General features: G+C 48.1%; 1 protein-coding gene and 1 pseudogene across 3 annotated transcripts in view; both read left to right on the top strand.

Moving 5' to 3' along the window:
- The first annotated feature begins 4,435 nt into the window (after positions 1 to 4,435).
- On the top strand, positions 4,436 to 4,593 carry LOC144099616 (U2 spliceosomal RNA; annotated as a pseudogene).
- A 2,501-nt stretch (positions 4,594 to 7,094) lies between these two features.
- The window catches only part of LOC144098809 (flavin-containing monooxygenase 5-like), a 68,898-nt gene continuing 56,305 nt past the window's right edge, over positions 7,095 to 19,687 (top strand). The window contains exons 1-2 of one of the 3 annotated variants that reach the window (XM_077631687.1): positions 7,095 to 7,378; positions 9,352 to 10,175. In XM_077631687.1, the coding sequence (XP_077487813.1) occupies positions 9,462 to 10,175 (714 nt within the window). In that variant the 5' untranslated portion in view covers positions 7,095 to 7,378; positions 9,352 to 9,461. Of the gene's footprint in view, positions 7,379 to 8,701; positions 10,176 to 19,687 lie in introns of those variants that run through there. The other 2 variants (XM_077631688.1, XM_077631686.1) reach the window with 2 other exon arrangements.

Genomic DNA, 19,687 nt, shown 5'->3' with positions numbered 1-19,687 from the left:
CAAGGTGTTTACTAAGGTAACCTCCAATAGAATCACAGCAACCTTATATTTCAATCACCCAAAGAACTAGGCTGGCTTTCGCAAAGGCTACTCGACAGTGGACCACATGCACACCATCACTCATGGGATAGAGAAATCCGCACTGTACGTAACCAATTCTCATAGCCTTTGTAGATTAGGAGAAAGTATTTTATTCAGTCAAAACCTCAGCTGTCATGCAGGAGTTATGGAACCAGGGTGCAGAAGAGGCATATGCAAAAGTACTGGGAAATATCTATATCGGTTGCACAGCCACCGTAGCCTCCCCCTTAAAAGAAGTAGGGAAATCCCAATAAGGAAGGGTGTCAGACAAAGCGACACGACCCCAATAGTTGTGATCACCGCGTATTTAAGAGGTGTTCAGAGATATCGATCGGTAAGAGTTGGGGTAAACGTTAATGAAGAATAATACCTCGGCAATCTGGGACTCGTTGATGACATTGATTCACGGGACGAACTGCAAAGCATGATCGAAGATCTAGACAGGCAAAGCAGAACTGTGAGTCTAAAAATTAATATGCAGAAAACTATAGTATGTTGAACTTTCTCGGAAGGGAACAGCAGTTTTACTATAGGCAGCGAAGCATTGAAAGTTTCAAGAGAATACATCTACCTAGGGGAGGTAGCGAGCGCAGATCTGTGCCATGAGAGTGAAATAAGTACGAGAATAGGAATGAGGTGGAGCGCCTTTGGCAAGTTCTCTCAGATCATGAATGGCACTTTACTAGTATGCCTCAAGAGGAAAGTATAGAACAGCTGCATCTCACCGGTGCTCACCTGTGTGGCAGAAACATGGAGGCTAACGGAAAGGGTTGAACGTAATCTGCGGACGACGCAGCGAGCTATGAAAAGGAAAATGGTTAGTGTAACATCGAAAGACACGAAGACAGCAGAGTGCATTAAGGAACTGACGTGAATTAATGACTCCTGGGCCATAAATACGCATGGGCAGGGCACGTAATGCGAAGGCAAGATGGCAATTATCGTTAAGGGTAACGGACCAGACTTCAACAGAAGGAAAGCTTCGCAGGGAACGGGGGCGGGGGGGGGGGGGGGGGGGGGTTAGGGAGTTTGCGGGGATAAGATGGCCGCAGCTGGCACGGAAGGGGGTTAAATGGAAAGGCCTTTGTCCTGCAGTGGGCGTAGTAAGGCTGATGGTGATGATAACACAGATTATTTATTTTCTATACTTTATATATCTATGGCTATTGGGCCATAGTATCATTTCATAGCCTTACGGCACAATGTTAGAGCCCTACAGGCATGAACTCCGGTCGTGTCTGAATTCGCCGGCGCCCTGCTTGCACGGGTGGTCGGCACTCGTGACTGCCAATCGACATAGCGTGATTTGTTGCCCCACGCGCCTAAGTATGGCACGATTTCTCTTCACCTCTAGAACTCGTGAATATGTACTGTAACCCTGCAGTCTACTGTCGTCACTGGTAGCAAGTAATAAAAAAAAAAGGTTGCAGGTGCGCTTCGGCGCAACACTCCCGCCGATAGCAGAAGTTTTAGCATTTCAGTTTGAAGTTTATTGGGGCGTAAGATACTGCTGCACAGTGTGCTCATTATGTGCTGTAAAAGACGTCCGCAATGCCTCCTAGCTAAGCCTTCATCTAGCTCACAGAAACTGCATTTAACACAGTAGCAAAATGTTAATAAAAGAAGTAGGAATCAATAGAACTAACGCATACTGGCAAAATTTGTAGCTCGAAACTAAAAGCATTAGAAAACTTTTTTTTCTGAAACTCATTCTAACTTGAAATTAGTACTGTAGAGTGCAACACATACATTGATAGAACGTATACACAGAACACTACATTGACGCCAATGTTCAAGTTGTTGGTTTACCACAGTGCAAGTTAGTTGGAGTTCTATTCTCTGCAACATTACCATGTTTCCAAGAACCGCATCCTGCATCCATGGCATTACGCGCACATATGTGAAAGTAACTGCGAATATAATAGAAATACGCATTCGCTCGACACCTGACTCTGCGCGCGTGCCATGTCTGTGCTGAATCTCATTTCTGTGCTGCAAATTCAAAAGCGCGTCCGCACGCACGCAAAAAGTTTGTAGCTACGGGTAAAGGGACAGCTGTTCTTTGTATGCAGATCACGGTCCACATCGCGGCAGCCTTTATTTTTTGCCCAGAAAAGGAAAGGGGGACAATAGGCGCACAGAACAGCGTACACTGCATGACGAAACACCTGCAGCACTGCAGCGAAGCAGCAATTCAAATTGTGCGCAGCCTGCGCACGGATGCAAAGGGACACCGCACTCGGTGCACGCGTCTAGTGCTAAAACGAAATAAGAAATATATCTTCAAAGGGGCTGCGCATGTGCGCCCAGGCCATCAAGCTTGCAGACTGCTCGCCAGCGGCGAAATAAATTTCCTCGCGTGCACCTAACTCAGAATGAAAGAGCGATGCAGTGTTGTTTTTTCGTTTCGTTTTTTCTTTCTTTCTCTCTTTCTCTGTCTTTCTTTCTTTCTCTCTTTCTTTCTCAATCTCTTTCTTTCTTTCTTTCTTCACAGGAAAAGTAATGTGCTCATGCGCTGTAGCCTCTAATCAAGCTGCCGACCACATGTCACGTCGACTAAGTATTTATTTTTTATTTATTACCACCTTAAAGGCCCTTCTAAAGGGGTAGTACATGAGGGAGTAGATTTCAGGGAACATGGTAGATTCGATGTATGGTATGAAGGATGAAGTGCGCCGGCGTTGGGCAAGCCATTTCAGTCCGTAGCAGTGCGAACAAAAAAAAATGATAACGGAGGGTAGACGGCCTTCGCGTGGTTCGTGCGGCTGGATGTGCGGTAGGCAGGGCTGATAACAGACTTGATCACAGGATGACAGTAAAGCTTGTGAAAGAGGTACAGGCATAAAGGCGCAGAAGGCCGTGGGAAAAAATTAGGGAGACACTTAAGTTCAGCCTTAAGGCTATGGCAAACAAAGCTAATGGTTATTTGCTACTTTGTAACTTCTTTAGTACCGCTTTCTAATTACACGCACTCATAAGCACACATCAGCAAGCATACTAGACCTCGTGATGCACCACAAGACACGCAATGTATCCCTTTCAGCAAGTCGAACGAACTTGCGTAGGGGTAGCTTGTCTTATACCCCTGTCACACGGCCAGTTTGAATGGCCATCGAGTCGAGGGTCTTCGAAATTCTCAATCGCCATCGGACTCGAATGAGTTGTGTCGCTGCTACTCGGCAAATCTCAATGGCCATTGAAATTGTTCTCGTGCCTCACGCCAAGCTTATGTGGCGCCACAATCGCTACTTCGGATTTTGCAAAAATAACAGAAATATTCATGATTGTGTACTAAATGATTAAATACACGCATACGCGGGTGTCGTTCAAAACCTGTTAATTGCAACTACGTGACGGACAGATGCAGACACTGCTGTAGCCACTCTAATACAAAACGAGCCAAAACCAAGCTCCCTTTCATGGAACGGAGTGCGCTTGAAGACAGTTTACTCCCATATAGGCGAAAAATTCTGTCAAAAATCAAGCCAATCCAACTGCGCCGGAGCGCGGCTTCGTCAGGCTTAACACCTGGTAAATCGCCTTGATATCTGAAAAACAAAAGCTATTTGTCTCTTGAAACTTTATGCGAGGGTAAGAATGGGCAAATCGAAGGCGAATAAAACAGTTTAGAACACGATATCGCGTCGAGGGATTAGCGACGAAGCTGTTATCGCTGTGAAGCGGGCGGGCAGGGCGCCGCCATGTTGTCAACGCTATGTACGCAAGCAACGCAAAGACCGCCACGCAAAATCAATGCGCTTAATGCGCTTAAAATCATTCTGATACAATTTTATATTTAGTGTAATTTGAAATGCCTTTGTGACAGGGGTATAACTCGCAACCCAAGGTTCATGCGTTCGATTCCCAACCAATTACCACAGTTTTGTTTACAGCATAATTAATTTACTTTACATCCTTATATGTTATAGTGGCATTTGAGTCATGCGACGACCTCATAATCACATGTCACGTCACGATTTTACGGACGAATGGGGATTTTCGCGACAGGCCAAAGCGAAAAACTAAGGCGGTTTCTCCGCTGAACAGAAGCTTAACGCTGTCACCTAATACGCAGTTATTTCTTTGCTAGCGCAGTCCGCAAGAGCTAACCCCAGGGGCATACAATAACTCTGGATATCAACTGCAACGCTATAGTATGGCGGTCTGCGCTCGAGCACTTCTTTTATTTCGTCAGAACTTCATTAAAAACTCCGATCGGCCACACAATGCACGCTTTTTCAGAGCAGTGATAGAAATCTTGCTTCCGTTTTAAGCTTGAGTGTCTGCTTGGTGGCAGCGCCATAAGCAACGCATTAGAGGGCGTTGTTGCATGTTACGGTGGGCACAGCTCCTCATAGCTGCTCAGTGGAGGAATGTCCGGACCCCGCAGAGTATCTGTTACGGGTCCAATTGAACTTATTTTTGGAAATGTGGCGGAGAGTTTGAAGGATGCTTCACTCCCGCCACCGGTTGACCCGGTATTGCACTACCTCCGGGATCGGCCTTGTCTTTAGCGCGTCTTTACTATCCTGTCTTTCTATCACATCTTTCAACTCTCCTTCTATCTGCACGTGGTAGCGATTGTGGCTCGCCTTGAGCCAGTGAGCAGGCCTGTGCACTTTCCTTTTCCTTCTTCCTGGCAACCAACAGACAGACAGACAGACAGACAGACAGACAGACAGACAGACAGACAGACAGACAGACAGACAGACAGACAGACAGACAGACAGACAGACAGACAGACAGACAGACAGACAGACAGACAGACAGACAGACAGACAGACAGACAGACAGACAGACAGACAGACAGACAGACAGACAGACAGACAGACAGACAGACAGACAGACAGACAGACAGACAGACAGACAGACAGACAGACAGACAGACAGACAGACAGACAGACAGACAGACAGACAGACAGACAGACAGACAGACAGACAGACAGACAGACAGACAGACAGACAGACAGACAGACAGACAGACAGACAGACAGACAGACAGACAGACAGACAGACAGACAGACAGACAGACAGACAGACAGACAGACAGACAGACAGACAGACAGACAGACAGACAGACAGACAGACAGACAGACAGACAGACAGACAGACAGACAGACAGACAGACAGACAGACAGACAGACAGACAGACAGACAGACAGACAGACAGACAGACAGACAGACAGACAGACAGACAGACAGACAGACAGACAGACAGACAGACAGACAGACAGACAGACAGACAGACAGACAGACAGACAGACAGACAGACAGACAGACAGACAGACAGACAGACAGACAGACAGACAGACAGACAGACAGACAGACAGACAGACAGACAGACAGACAGACGGACGGACGGACGGACGGACGGACGGACGGACGGACGGACGGACGGACGGACAGACAGACAGACAGACAGACATAGCTGCATGCTTACAATACTATAACAAAATGATTACGAAAATGTTAAAGCAGTAACATAGCTCTGCCAAGACGAAGCGCTCGCGACAGGTGCAAAGCGGCAATGAAGAACGAAAGCATCAACAGATGAGATGTGCAGGTACCAATGGCACAAAATGGAAACACTGAGCTCTCATGGATCAAATTAATTTTTCTTGCGCATCGAAATGGTAATAGTATCATGTATTGGGATGAAGGATCGTTCAGGAGAAAAAACCACGCTCACACACGCGTGCAAGCACAAAACATCACGAACCCTTATTATCACTCATACTCGGTGAGCAATCGTTAGTAGTGCAATAAGTTGTTTGGTTAAGTTCCGTTTAATAACGATTGGAACGGCAGACTGGATCAATTCCAGCAGTGATACAGCACATTAATGGCGCACGTAGTCGGCTATTCAAAATCGCTAAACAGAAAATAATAAAGAAAACAAACGCAGAGTTACTGCGGAAATTAGAGGGAGGAATGCTCGCATGTCCTTAGTCTAGTATTCAAAGTGGACCTCCGTTACGACATCGCTAGCATCTTCCACGTGGTCCCCGCGAAACAGCACTCTTGACTCTCGCAAAAACCGTTGAAAAAACGACCGATTCTTTTGCACAACTGCTTTCCTGGGATGTTGAAACAGCGCGCAGCCAAAATTGGGCTCTTCGTAATGTGCTGGCCTTAATGGGGGCGACAGGCCGTCGGCACGGAGGCGGGGGGGGGGGGGGGGGGGGGGGGGGGGGGAGTCGGGCTTTAAGAACTTCCGTCGCCACGTGCAGATGGCTAGGCGATAAGAACGCGCACGTGGCTTGGATCGTAATGCCCTGAATGCGAGGCTGAAGTGAGCGGAAGCCGCAGAAAGGGCTTTTATGTAACCTGATTTATTTCTTTGCGGTTAGGCCGTCGCGATGTTGGGCTGAGGGAGGTCACGTGTGTACGCACTACATGTAACTTTTTGTGTGACGGTGCGTGTGCTGGATTTCCCCGCGGGTAAGGATGAGAGCCTAAACAAACACTTGCGAGTTATTACACCTTAGCTTACTTGCCCTTCAGGTGAATGCGACGAGAACCTATATTATTACCGCATGGTGCGAGGACATGTGCGGGTGTGCGCAAGAAAGTGTTTCCCGAGACACGTAACGCCACCTACAAAAAGTAAGGTTTATCTCGCTCCCCAAGGTATTCATGTGCTTGTGTATTCCTATGTGCGTGTTCACGTGTGTGCGTGTGTCCGTAGATTTGGCAGGTGTGTTTGGCCGTGAGGAGAAAAAAAAACACAAACTTGGCGGCGGCACTCCGAACATTTCCTCAGGTGAGTACTTTGCTCGAGAGCGACATGATGGTCCTTGATAAATAAATCTTTCACGCTTCACGAAACAATCTGCATGAGACTCTGCGCATAGCAGAGCGCTCCTTTTCGTCGACCTTCGGGATGAATCTTAGTCAAGTTGCCCCGTTCAGAATACGTGCATAAAGCACCAGGCAGGGAGACGGGTACGCGAAAGGGAGAAAAAAAAGAGAGAAAGAGAGCGCCAAGAAAAAAAAATTCGCGCAGCTATGACGGACAGCAGCGAGAGCGTGTGACATCGTCACACGACTGACAGCGTTTCTGCGGTCCACATAAACCGCAGCCACACAGAGGATCAGCACAGCATCGCCTTTAGATTTCACAGCTGTCTATGTGACCGCGTCCGGGCGCCACATATCCGCACTTTTGGCCGGCCGCCAAGAGAAAAACATAGGAAGCGATAGGCGAACGCCTCGACCTCGGACTCTTTTCTGTCCTACCAACGTCAACACCTGCAACACCTCTCCGAGCCTCGCATCTCGCGCCAGCAGAGGAAAGGTCAGTGGTTCGAACCCTTGTTTTCTCGCAGAAATATGTACAAACTTGTGTTAATTTTTATGGTAATTTCCTGAAGAGTTTATAGGACTGTACAGCAGACAGAGAGACAACGCAGCACCTTGCAATGACTAGTTCTGCTTTCGCCATCCCTTAAGCTGTTACGAAACGTTCAATCCTTTCTTTTCTTCTGAAGGATATGGCAGCCAGCTTTATCTGCAGTTTGACGTCAAAGTATTTCTTGTTTTTAATGCTGACTTAGTTAAGTAAGGACTCGTCGTTCGAATGGAAATTATAGTGAATAGAAGCGTTGCGCTACGCTGTTATAAGTTTTCAGAATATTGAGATCCTCTTCACGTGCCACTGGCCTTGCAAGCTTCGTGACAGCCGCCGCCTAACTTTCCCAGTACTAAAAGCACCTTAACTTCATTCTGACCTTGTTTCAGGTGGCTCTAATCAGGATGCCTTCAACGCGCTCTGTCAGATTAACACATGCGAGTTCTTGACAAAATCAAGACCCGGGGATGACGCAGCTCTTCTCTTCGAAAAAAAAGAAAAGGCAATTTTTCAAATCGTTTCGAAGTTCTGGAGAGTTCTAGACGGACAGCACAGCAGCAGTGGAAGGCTACGACTTAGGCAACAGTCAACGAAAAGCTCCTTAGAATTCGCGCAGGTTACGCTGGAAACGGTAGGCGGTTGCAGCCTTGAAGCTTCTAAAGCCGGCGGCTCCTAGAAAAGTATTGGGTTACTACGAAAACATTTTTTTCCATAGTTAATTAAATGGGCAAAAAGCAGCAAAAATAAAGGCCACACCAAATCAGGTGTTGCGGGTGCACTGAACTCCGCCTTCACAGGCGTACAGTAAAATTCCTGCGTCGAAATTACGCCTGCATCGAAGGGCCGCCGCGCAGAGTCTGTGCTTGCCACACAGACGTCGGTATGGCCTCACTCACGCCAACCTGTTTCCGCCTGATTCCAGACTACATTCGGAGTTCTGCGGCCAAGCTGTCAAGGTATGTGCGTTAGGCAGGTGCAATCTGCGGGACTCGCAGCAGGGGCTCACACATTAGATTTATGGCCAAATTTTAATAGAGTTCTACGGTGAAAAGAAAATTTTGCTGCGGTATTGTCGAAAACAAAGTGGTCATACACTTTACTGAATGAAAAGATTTTCGGTTGCATTTTTCTTCCTCCCTTTACTCCTTGATAAACCTAAATATTTTGTCTTTTTGAGTAATGATGTTTTCAACTGCATACATAACAACATGCATAAGATTTGTTGCCGAGTGTGTTTTGCTGTAAGCCCCTGTGAAATACTAACTGTGTTACCAGGTGTGTTTTAACATGGCTTTTGAACGAAAAGTTTTCAAAGTGGTTCTCATTTAAAGAAAAAACATTGAAAAAGTGTGAAGCTGTGAATGTGAAAAACTTCCATGTCAAACAGATTATAGTCTTCTTTTGTAAACTCCAAAGAAATGAATCTTACAGAGTAACACAACGAAGAAGAGAAAGACGGAAAAAAATTACCGTTAATCGCACTTGTATAATAACCTCCTGCTTGCAATTGCCAAGTGTGAGGAGAGAGGAGAAGTTTGCTGTGGGGCTCAAGCATACTAGCGTGCCTTGTTTTCTCCCAGTGGACAGGCGGTTTCCCGCGAAATTTGAAGTGCTCCTGATTAGTGCGTTGCGCCGCTTCGCGAGTGTCGGGAAGCGAAATTTCGAGGCTACGTGCTATCGTGCACGTTGTCGCGCAGGCAGCACGTGCAGTTTTCCAACTAAGGCACGCGGAAGAAGGATGCATAGGGGAAGGAGTGGCCAGGTTTCATCACTCCAAAGAGACGAGCGCGCACTTTGCGAGAGCCATGTGTGCGCGTGCGTACCGTTAGGAGGACCACCGCCCGAAAAACCCGGGTGGAGGTCATTGACGTTTTCAGTGCTGTGTCTTCACGCATGGCAGAAAAAAGGCCCTTCCGCAGGCCTCCCTCCGGGACACCCCTTCAACCCTCCTCGCCGGTCACGTGACCTCACAGCGCCCGGAGAAGAGGGACCGGGCCAGCGCAGGCACAGGAGGCTGGGTCGGCAAGCCATGACGAACACCTCAGCGGCGGCGGGCGCACCGTCGGCGCCCGCTTCGGAGGCCACGCAGCCCCGGCCGCGACGGCGCCAGCGCGTCGCCGTCGTCGGGGCCGGGGCCAGCGGCCTGACGGCGGTCAAGGCGTGCCTCGAAGAGGGCCTGGACGTGGTCTGCTACGAGCGCACCGATGTGCTGGGCGGCCTGTGGCGATACACGGACACCGTGGAGCGGGGCCGAGCCTGCGTCATGCGCTCCACGGTCATCAACTCGAGCAAGGAGCTGTCTGCGTTCAGCGACTTCCCACCGGATGCCCGACTGCCCAACTACATGCACAACACGCTCATGGCGCGCTACATCGAGGACTACGGGCGCCACTGCGGCGCCGTCGACAAGGTCCTCCTGCGACACGAAGTGGCCGAGGTGAAGCCCTCGACGCCCGACTGCGGCCGGTGGACGCTCAGGGTCCGCCGGCTGGACGCGGGTGACGAGTTCGTCGAGGAGTGGGACGCCGTCATGGTGTGCACGGGACACCACGCGCAGCCGCTCTGGCCCCGCTTCAAGGGCTTGGGAGATGAGCGAGGGGAGGGCAGGGTGTTCTCGGGACGCGTGATGCACGCGCAGGACTACCGGAAGCCGCGCGGGTTCGAAGACCGCAAGGTTCTCGTCGTGGGCGTGGGCAACTCGGCCGGGGACCTGGCCGTCGAGCTGGGAGGCGTCGCTGAACAGGTGAGTGTCCGAGCTTCTCCAGTCATCGCATTCTCTGTGCTCTGGGGTCCAATGCTGCCGTAAATTCCGTGCTCAAGATGTGCAGCTGTCACTGAACAGACCTTCCACTGAAAGTCTTGCGAACGTCAATTATAATTTTTCCGGATTTTAAATACGATAGTACTGAACATATCCCTTTGCATTATACGTGCTGCTTAGAATTCTGTGCAGTGTATTTTGTCGCATCGGGCATTAGGAGGTTCAGCAGTTCAAATCTTCACAAGAAACCTAGGTACCTTACACATACACACATACACAATTTATTCTAAGAAGCAAAGCTGGCGTTGGCGGCATGACGGGAAACGGGAAAAATAAAGCACGCAAAACAGAAACGCACAGACAAGAACAGGCGACGAGCAACATGTGAAGTTGCCACAGAAACCATTGAATGCTTTCCGCATCGTTCGAATAGTGATGGGCCACGCCCTGTTACCTGAATCCAAAACCTTGCCGCACGCTTAATTTGGAAGCAGTCACTGCATTTACGCGATTCTACCTAGACGCCAGCGCCTTGTGGCTGGCGCCCTTGTCCTCCAGCAGACGTACCGTGAAGGGTGATAACGATGATGATTATGTCTTAGGTAACAACTACATGACCACGCAACGTGTTCTGTTCCTAATTTACTACTTGAGCAAAACTAGCAGATTAGCTAATTTTAGTCAAACACAGAAACAAGCACTGAAACTGCATGCCGACAATGCTACAGAAGGAAGAACCTGGGAGCAGGGTCTGTCACAGCGCCTCCGCTGTTTAATAAAGGTTTTTTATCTTCTTTTCTTGCTTAGGTGGTAGCGGAGTTCATTCTTTAGAGAAAAGGAGAAGAGATTTCTTTTGTACACACATATTAATAGGACACTGAATCTTGAATACAATCACGAGAGGAGAGGTCTTTATTGGATAGCTATGGTTTCGTTTTTTTTTTGCTATTTTTAACCTGAATGCAGTCCCCCCCCCCCCCCCCCCCCCTCGTGTTGCTTTGTGAGTGTGGGCTTCTGGGTAAGATAATAGGAAGCTGGTCGATAAACTTGTAACAACTAGTTAGAGGGAAGCCTCGGTCCGTTACGACAGTGCTACTTGGCTCAGTATTGCCGTCTGCAGTCATTATTGGTTTACAGATGGAGCGAGGGAAAGGGAAGGTTGTGGAGAGAGAAGCGTGGGAAGATCAGTGTTTAGAGCTGCGGTCCGGATGTTATGGCTGCGACTGCTGATACGCGGCCTGGAAGCACGGGGAAATACTGCGTTTATCAGGAAAGAATGCCGACGAGAAAACCTAGCAGCAGAACGAACAAGCGAGAATGAAAAGGTCGCGAGTTAAACCAACAAATGGGGCACGTTAAATTAGAAAATAATGCCATACGGAATGTTGCTGCTGTGTTGTGTTTAATGGGCGTCAGTAGAAGTAGCATCAGACGAAAGTGACAAAGGAAAGGTGACCACTTTTTTTCACACTTTTTCGTTTTAATGCTGGCTCTCCCAGGCACCCCTTGCATATTTAGCACGTCCCACTTTTCTTCTCTTTAGTTTTTCTTTTCATTGTAGCCTTTTTCTTTTCGCTGCCTCTTTCTTTAAGGCGTTATCTTCAGACTGAACACGAAACATGACCGCACCTCCATGCCACGTATCGGCGGTAGTAGCCAGTCACGAAATGTCTGTTTACCGGCGATTGTGATTTTGTGGAGGATGAAGGAGCAGATGGAGTCGAAAACAGAGCTCCCAGGGGGTTCTCCATCTTTTAGGAGCGAAGAACAGATAACGATAGTTTCCCTCTCCTCCCGTAGCTCCTCTCCATTACACTATGCGGGTCCCCATTCCCCCCATTTCGGTCTCTTGTCCTTGGAGTGAAGGAACTTTATTAGTCCTGTCAAGGGTGACCGTAGTTCCGACTGAGGCTTTCCCTTTCTATGTTCCAGTTTTGGTTTGTGCGGTAGACAGCGCCTATTGGAAAGGAACCTCGGGGGTAATATTTGAGAAACAAAAAAAAACACAATGAAATATCCATCATTTCGAGACATGAGGCATTCTGTGCGAACTATGAAGCGAGCTTGTCGTAAAACCTCTGAATGAGGCCACTCTCACTGAAGATTGAAAGCAATTCCAGCTGTTAATGAGTCGCTGTCAAGGAACACGCGAGCTACTCAGTGGCCAATATCGTTGTGACTTCTGGCTTTTCATTTTATTCGCGACGACGATTGACGCACCAGTGATGGATCCCGCCTTGACGATTGTAAAGCTGTACTGCTTGAAATGGGTACTTTTCCGCTGAGTTTCTTTCGACCCATTTTTTTTTTTCACCTCTAACCGCCTGATTGTAAGCTAGATTCAAACCACCCATACTTTTGGTGGAATATCCTGAAAGGAGGTTGCTTTCTTTTCCATTTCGTCCACTTGTTTGTGTCATACTCTTTGTTTAGGTAAATTATCAGTGAAAGACATTACGGCGTAATACACTCGGAGGTGCGAGCACTTACTGAGAAGCCCGTCGATGGATTCTCGGGACGTCGACCGGATTCAAGGTTTCGCCAAACCAACCGGTTCTCTGCCCGCCCAGGTCGTTTCTCTCCCCTCGGTGAAATGATCCGTGGTTCGGGAAATGCATGCGAGGTCGACATTTTCGGCAGTGTTTGCTGAGCGTACAAACTTTGGCTTCGTTTCATGAAAGCTTTTCAAATGCGCTTGAGTCATCTGACGCGACAAGAGGCTGATAAAAGCATGTCGATAAGTAAACCAATGAGGAGTCGGCTAATTAACTGTAACAAATAAAGATAAAGACCGTCATAAATATCTATATTGCTTGCTGTATCGCGGCTCATGTAGGCTGCTTCGACTCATGCAGAGTAATAATTAGTGCACCTAAGCATGACAGCCGCCGTGAAACTGATTGTGCATAAAACAGTGCGAAAGGAGACACTTTATTAACATAGAGTCAACGGTAACTCCCTCAATTAGAAGTGTGAAGTATACTTTTCCTCCTGAGCATATATCCTCAGTAAGCATAATCTGTCTAAAGTAAAAATAAATTCGGCAACTGACTATGAGCTGTGTGTCCCCCTTTATGCTGTTCGAGCCTGTACACTCGGAAAAGTTGTGGAGGTGATCATCCGAGTCGACCATCCTACGCTTGTCGGTGCTTTTTAATAACCTTTCAAGTTCGATGGGAAAGTAAAATTACATTTGACGATCGAATGCGATTTCAGTGTTCCCTTTTATGTTGTCCGCAACTGCACAGTCGGAAACGGTTTGAAGCTGGTCAGCTGCATGCCGATAGTAAAAAAAAAAAAAAGAAAGCAAGCCGGGACAAATGATCGACTCGGTTGTTTTGGGTTACGCCCAGAGTGCGATCAGCTTCATGTCGCACCATGCACGAGAGACTATCTGTACCTACACCACTGCACATAACTCCGCAAGTCGCGATGTCCAAATTCCGCTCGGTTCCGAACGGACGTGAGCCACGCCGGCCGCATATATCGTTCCCTTCGTGTTTCGTCGCTATCTGTGCCAGCAGAGCCCGCGTGCGCGCTCGCGAGTAGTACGGTCCGTTGCGGGTCACGGTCAGCGAGGAGGAGGAGGAGGAGGAGGAGGAGGAGGAGAGGAGAAGGAAGTGGATGACTGCCGCCTCTATTCGGCGCGGGGGAATCCGCGCAGGGACGGCCGTCGGCCTCGCCGAGTCTAGGTCGCGCGAAACTGGGCCAACATCGCTTCGCGCGGCAACGTGTGTGACGCTGTTGCTGCTGCTTCTCTGCCTCCTCACGTTTGCTCCGGGCTGGGCCGGCTGGGCCGGACGCAGCCCGAAAATGCCCGTCTCGTGAGACCGGGCGCTTATAGGAGCAGAGGTAGTAAGGCCTTGTCTCACGGAGCGATCTGGCAATACGACGACCGGACTTGTAAGGAAGGCGGCGTGTTTGAGTCTAGCGCAGTGGCGTCGGTAATTTGAGAGAGATCGCTTTCTGAAAGGTCCGTTTAGGCTCCATCTTCGGTGCACTTTGTGCTCGCGGATTGATCGTCGCAGGTAGATTGAGCCGGTGTAGTTTTGCTCGATCGCGTTTTGCGCTCCGCCACTTTTGAAGCAGACTCGTTGCTGCTTATGTTCATTTTGCTTTCTTCTTTACTTTTTCTGGTTATGTTTGGTAAACGACATTGCTCTACTAGCGGGTCACGAAGGGATTTTGTTTTTAAAGCGCATTACTGCCTTACGTACTATCCTACCTTATGCAGTGATGCGCGTCATTGTTCGGTTGAAGGACTAAGCCGGCCCTGAGTGTGGCGGTTTAGGCAGCAAATTACACCAATAATACGGAACTGTTCCTGTGCGAGGAAGTCCTTAAACCTTTCATGCACTTTTTTATGTATTTCATGCTGTTTTTGCGCTTTGCGGTCTAACATGAAGACTTGGACACACCCTACCCGCTTACAGGGCCGTCTACGCTTATCCTCTTGCTGACTGGTAGAGTGGGGGTTGTAGTGTTTCTTATAAAGTTGGAGTGAGCGAATATAATTTGTTCGAATACAAATTGCATACGAATAAATATAGCTTCGGACATAAAGTGCAACATCAGATAAAAAAGCGGAGGTGTATTTATTCACAATAACATTTTGATTAATGCGTTATCATTCGAAGGGCCTGTGCAAGCGGAAATGGCGACCGCCGTCGTGTGTGGCGCGTGGCGTGTCACCTCGGATATTACGAACTTTCTTGTGTTACGTCGGATATAACGAACTTTATTGTTCCAACTTCGTATATAACGAACTTTATTGTGTCAACATCGGATATAACGAGCTCCTGGCTGCTAACGCATTCAAACGATCCACCGAGGACCGCCCAAGAGTTGTTTTTTTTTAATTCACAGGCTGCTACATTGAAGAATACACAATAGAATACAGAATAGAGAGCGCACCTTACGACCTGTCCCAGCTTTCCCCAGCAGTGCGTTATCTCTTTTTTCCTTTTTTTAGTTTTCGGACCGTCTGTCTCAGCTTCGTTTCTCAGTTTTGTAGACGGAACCGCTCATCACAGCCGTCCCAGTCCTACATGGCTGTAGTATGCGAAGTACGAAACTGTACGCGCAGTCACGGTCTACTTGGGACAAAACGCGACAAACGGCTACTGTGTAACCGACAAGACGGTGCACAAGGCCGCCATGTTGCTCTGTCAGTGCAACTCGCCCAGTCCTGCCCTCGAAAAAAAAAAAACGGTTTGCGAATATTCAATTTGTTTCGAAATACATATGAGACGTATTTTTTTTTAAATTTAAAACGATTAAGAAATGTGGATAAAGTTCAACACGTATTTAGGAGTCTCTAATACTGACACACGTACCCCGTTATAAAGGGAACTTTCAACTCTAGCGCAAGTGCTACCTTTAAGAGGAAAGGAGTAACAAATGATTGAATCTCGACTGCTTTAATGCGTTGATTGTCGAGCCTCGAAGTCTTGTATCATCGTCTTAATTATCATCTTAACCCAAGATGGGTTCACAGCAAAATGGTGGCCTTCCGACGCCTGCGATTACCACTTTCCTGCGCCACTCCTTGCTACACTAAGGCAAAAAAATTTCTTGAGTTTGCCGCTCGATGTCGCCCCCGACAACATCCTCCCTCTCTTGGTTCCCTCCCTTGGCATTCACTCCTCCACTCGAACAGACCACCGGCTATCATTACAACGCAATGTGTGCCCAGCCGATGTCCATTTCCTCCTTGTAGTTTCACCTTGAATATATTCACTTAAAAAAATTCTTAAACGCGTAATCTGGAAACACGTATTTCCTCTGCGAAGTGTGCTAGTTCCGATTTTCTGTAACGTTCACACGTCGACATAAAACCAACAAAAAGCGAACAGAGATAAGCACTCGCACATCTCGCGATCGGCCTCGCACAGGAAGAGATTACCCATGCAGCGGATGCCCATCCAGGACAGGACATCCTGATTAGTGCGCACTTCGCATATCTCTACGTCAATTTTAAGCAGCATTAATTTAGTTTTCATATCTTTGTGCGCAACGTCCACTTCCAGCGTCCGCATGCCTGCCGCGGTTGTGGTTTCTCGTCGTCCGGACTCAGGCAAGAGGCGGGCTTGCCGGGCGAGCGCCAGCCATTCCTTTGTCCGCATGCGCTGTCCTCTCGCGCATTTGCAACCCAAGCAGTCCGAGCAAGCTAACAAGCGTAGTTCGTGTTTTTTTTCTTTCTCGTTATCAAGAAACTTACGAGCGAATACGTGGTGGCTTGTCCCCGCTCTCACGCAAAATCAATGTTAAATAGAAAAAAAAATCCAACTTCATGCGCCATAGCGTCACAATGGAAGCCAAAGACCTGCAATGTTGTTTTGAGACATACAGAGAGCGCATTCGAGTGGCTGAGCATACGGCACAAGTCCAGAGGAAGCCGCGAATGTCACGAGACCTAAGAAGTGCGCCTCTCAAAAGGCGTACGCCTCCTCGTCTTGCGTGTGCGGGTGCCCCGCAGTGCGTTACAGCTAGCGACGGAGGGCGCCTTTGTTGGCAAACAGAACAACCACGACGCGGCCCAGAAAGCTGCTCGCGTGAGGCCTGGACAGAACCGGATGTTTGATCTCGTCCGAGCGCCGCTCTTGGCCGTAGCTCGTTCGCGGAACAAATAATATGCATGCTCGTCGCAGTTGAGTTAAGCCCTGTGCGAGAGGCCTGTCATTTGCTGCGGACGGAAACGTGCGTAGAACTGAGTGCAGGGCATGTACCACGTCCTGCTACACCCCTTTGAGGCCATGGTCACTCTGGCGTCCGTCTTTTTATGTCTGTGTTCGACGACAACGCAGAGCGAGACGTGAATAGAACCGGCCGCTACCGGAGCCCCACGCACGATTTCCCAGGGTCTGTTTGGATTGGAGGTCGACTTTGGTAATCGCTGCATACCCAAGGTACCGATTGATGCGCTTGACTGGGCCATTCAAGGTCACGTTTTCTTTATACTGCTCTGCATCTGTAAGAGATCCTTTCTGTTGCATTAACGAGGCCACATGAGAAGTGATGTTGGTTGCTGGAAGTGGCGCCGACTACAAGATGGATTATTCGGGGCCGCAGGGCGTGAGGCAGCTTTCATTTCATTTTATTCCTAATCTTGCCATACAAATGATCGAAACATACATACATACATACATACATACATACATACATACATACATACATACATACATACATACATACATACATACATACATACATACATACATACATACATACATACATACATACATACATACATACATACATACATACATACATACATACATACATACATACATACATACATACATACACACACACACACACATACATACACATACATACATACATACATACATACATACATACATACATACATACATACATACATACATACATACATACATACATACATACATACATACATACATACATACATACATACATACATACATACATACATACATACATACATACATACATACATACATACACACACACACATACATACATACATACATACATACATACATACATACATACATACATACATACATACATACATACATACATACATACATACATACATACATACATACATACATACATACATACATACATTACGTACATCTCTTCATTATCCATTACACCTATCGTTTCGTTTGTTTACTTACCAATTTTAACGCGATCGTTAGGGAGCTTCCTGTCGTAGAAAATCTGGCGTCGTCAGCATCGCTGACAGAAAATCCCCGAAAAATCCCAGAGAAGCAAACTAGGAGGTAGGTGGTCCAGCTAGGTCATGTGACCTTATGGCGTCATCACAACCTGCCACCGGACTGTGAGCAAACTGCCCACCGTCACAGGTTGCAGTTAAATTAATGATTGGCCCCGAGAGGTCGCTGGGGAGAGCGAGCTGGATCGCACATGTCCCCAGGTGGCAGCACCTGCCATCGCAGGGTGGTGGCGCATCGCTTAAACAGGTGCACCACTGCGCCATGAGTGGTATGAGGACACCCAAGGGAAATATGAATATTAAGTAGGCAATGAACAGTTCTGCATATGTGGGAATTAATCCAGCAAGCTATCGCGTTATACCCTTAAGGCGGAGCTTAACTGTCCAATACAAATGTTAATGCTATGAAAAGAGTGTTTCATCAGGATCGATCAATAACCCAGAGGAAAGCATGCCTATGCACCTAAGGATTATTGCTCGTGCTCTATAATGTATATATCTGAACACGCGCAGGCAAACATGTAGAATCGCCCTGCACTGTGAGCCTGTGACAGAGCCGAATACGGCACATGACAGCAACGGGTCTCTCGCCGCATCGGACTGCGCTGAGATGGAGACGCCATCATCGGTCCTTCCTTAACCAAATTCATCCCGCAAACCTGTTCTCAATTATACAATTTCTATTATGCCTTGAGGCAACAAGCAGCAAAAAAACGTGTTCTTGCGTCAATAGTACGTGGTGGCATACTCACGCATCCAGGACCTGTATTTAAGATCATGCCCGCAGCAAAAAATAACGTAAGAGATGTACCACTACGCGCGGACTCATCGGCTAACCCACAGCGCGACAACGTCTAATACAGCGACCGGGCGTAAGCGTGGATTTTTGAGTCCACGTAAACGGCATTGGGATCAACGAATGCGCATTCGAATTCGATGTCATGGTCTCCGCGAAGCCCCGAGATGTGCTGACTCTGTAAACGGTCTGCGAAAGCACTTATACTGCATCTAGGTCAGGGCTTGGGCACACTGCTCGTCGGCTGAAAGTTAATACAGGGCCACACGCGTTTAAGCTATAACTGACCGTTTCAACAGATCCAACTTCTGAGTCGTTAAGAAAGCCCCAGTGGCTGGGAAGGTAGATTAGGAACGCTTCACAAGCAGCGTTTCACTTACATCCGTCGTCCACAACTCATTCAAGAACACGCACACGAAAACAATTTTGCCAGTAAATAGAGTCGAGTTATTCAACACGGAAAGCATAATTAATCCCGCCTGGCAACCGCTGCTCCGTGTTTCTCCTGTGGCTGTAGCGTTTCTTTGGCGAGTAGAGAAGGTCATGGGTTCGATACACGCACCGGCAAAATGCCGAACGCAACAGGCGTATCCTGCACTGGTGCCCAGAGTTACTGAACATGCCGATCAGTAACTCTGGGCACCAGTGCAGGATACGCCTGTTGCATTTGTGCCGCTACACTCGCATTGGCGTCACAGGCAAGCTGAAGTGAAGCCTCGTGACGTCATGTGTGTCGTAATTGCGTTAGAACCAATAAGTGATTTACATTCTGTCCAATCGGCGTGACGCGTTGTCACGGCGTCATACCTGACGTCGCTCCCTTCTCACCAATCAGCGTGACGCGGTGCACCTGGTGCGTTACGCTAACGACACCGAGCCGCAGAAACAGGAAACAATAAGAGGATTTAACAGCTGTCGCTCGAAAATTGATCGAACGTCACTGCCATCACTGCGTCAGTAAGACATGTCGGG

The sequence above is a fragment of the Amblyomma americanum genome, chromosome 7 (genome assembly GCF_052857255.1).
Source record: "Amblyomma americanum isolate KBUSLIRL-KWMA chromosome 7, ASM5285725v1, whole genome shotgun sequence".
Lineage (NCBI taxonomy): Eukaryota > Metazoa > Arthropoda > Arachnida > Ixodida > Ixodidae > Amblyomma > Amblyomma americanum.
The sequence above is the reverse complement of the archived record's forward strand: the minus strand, read 5'-3'. Positions and strand labels throughout refer to the sequence as shown.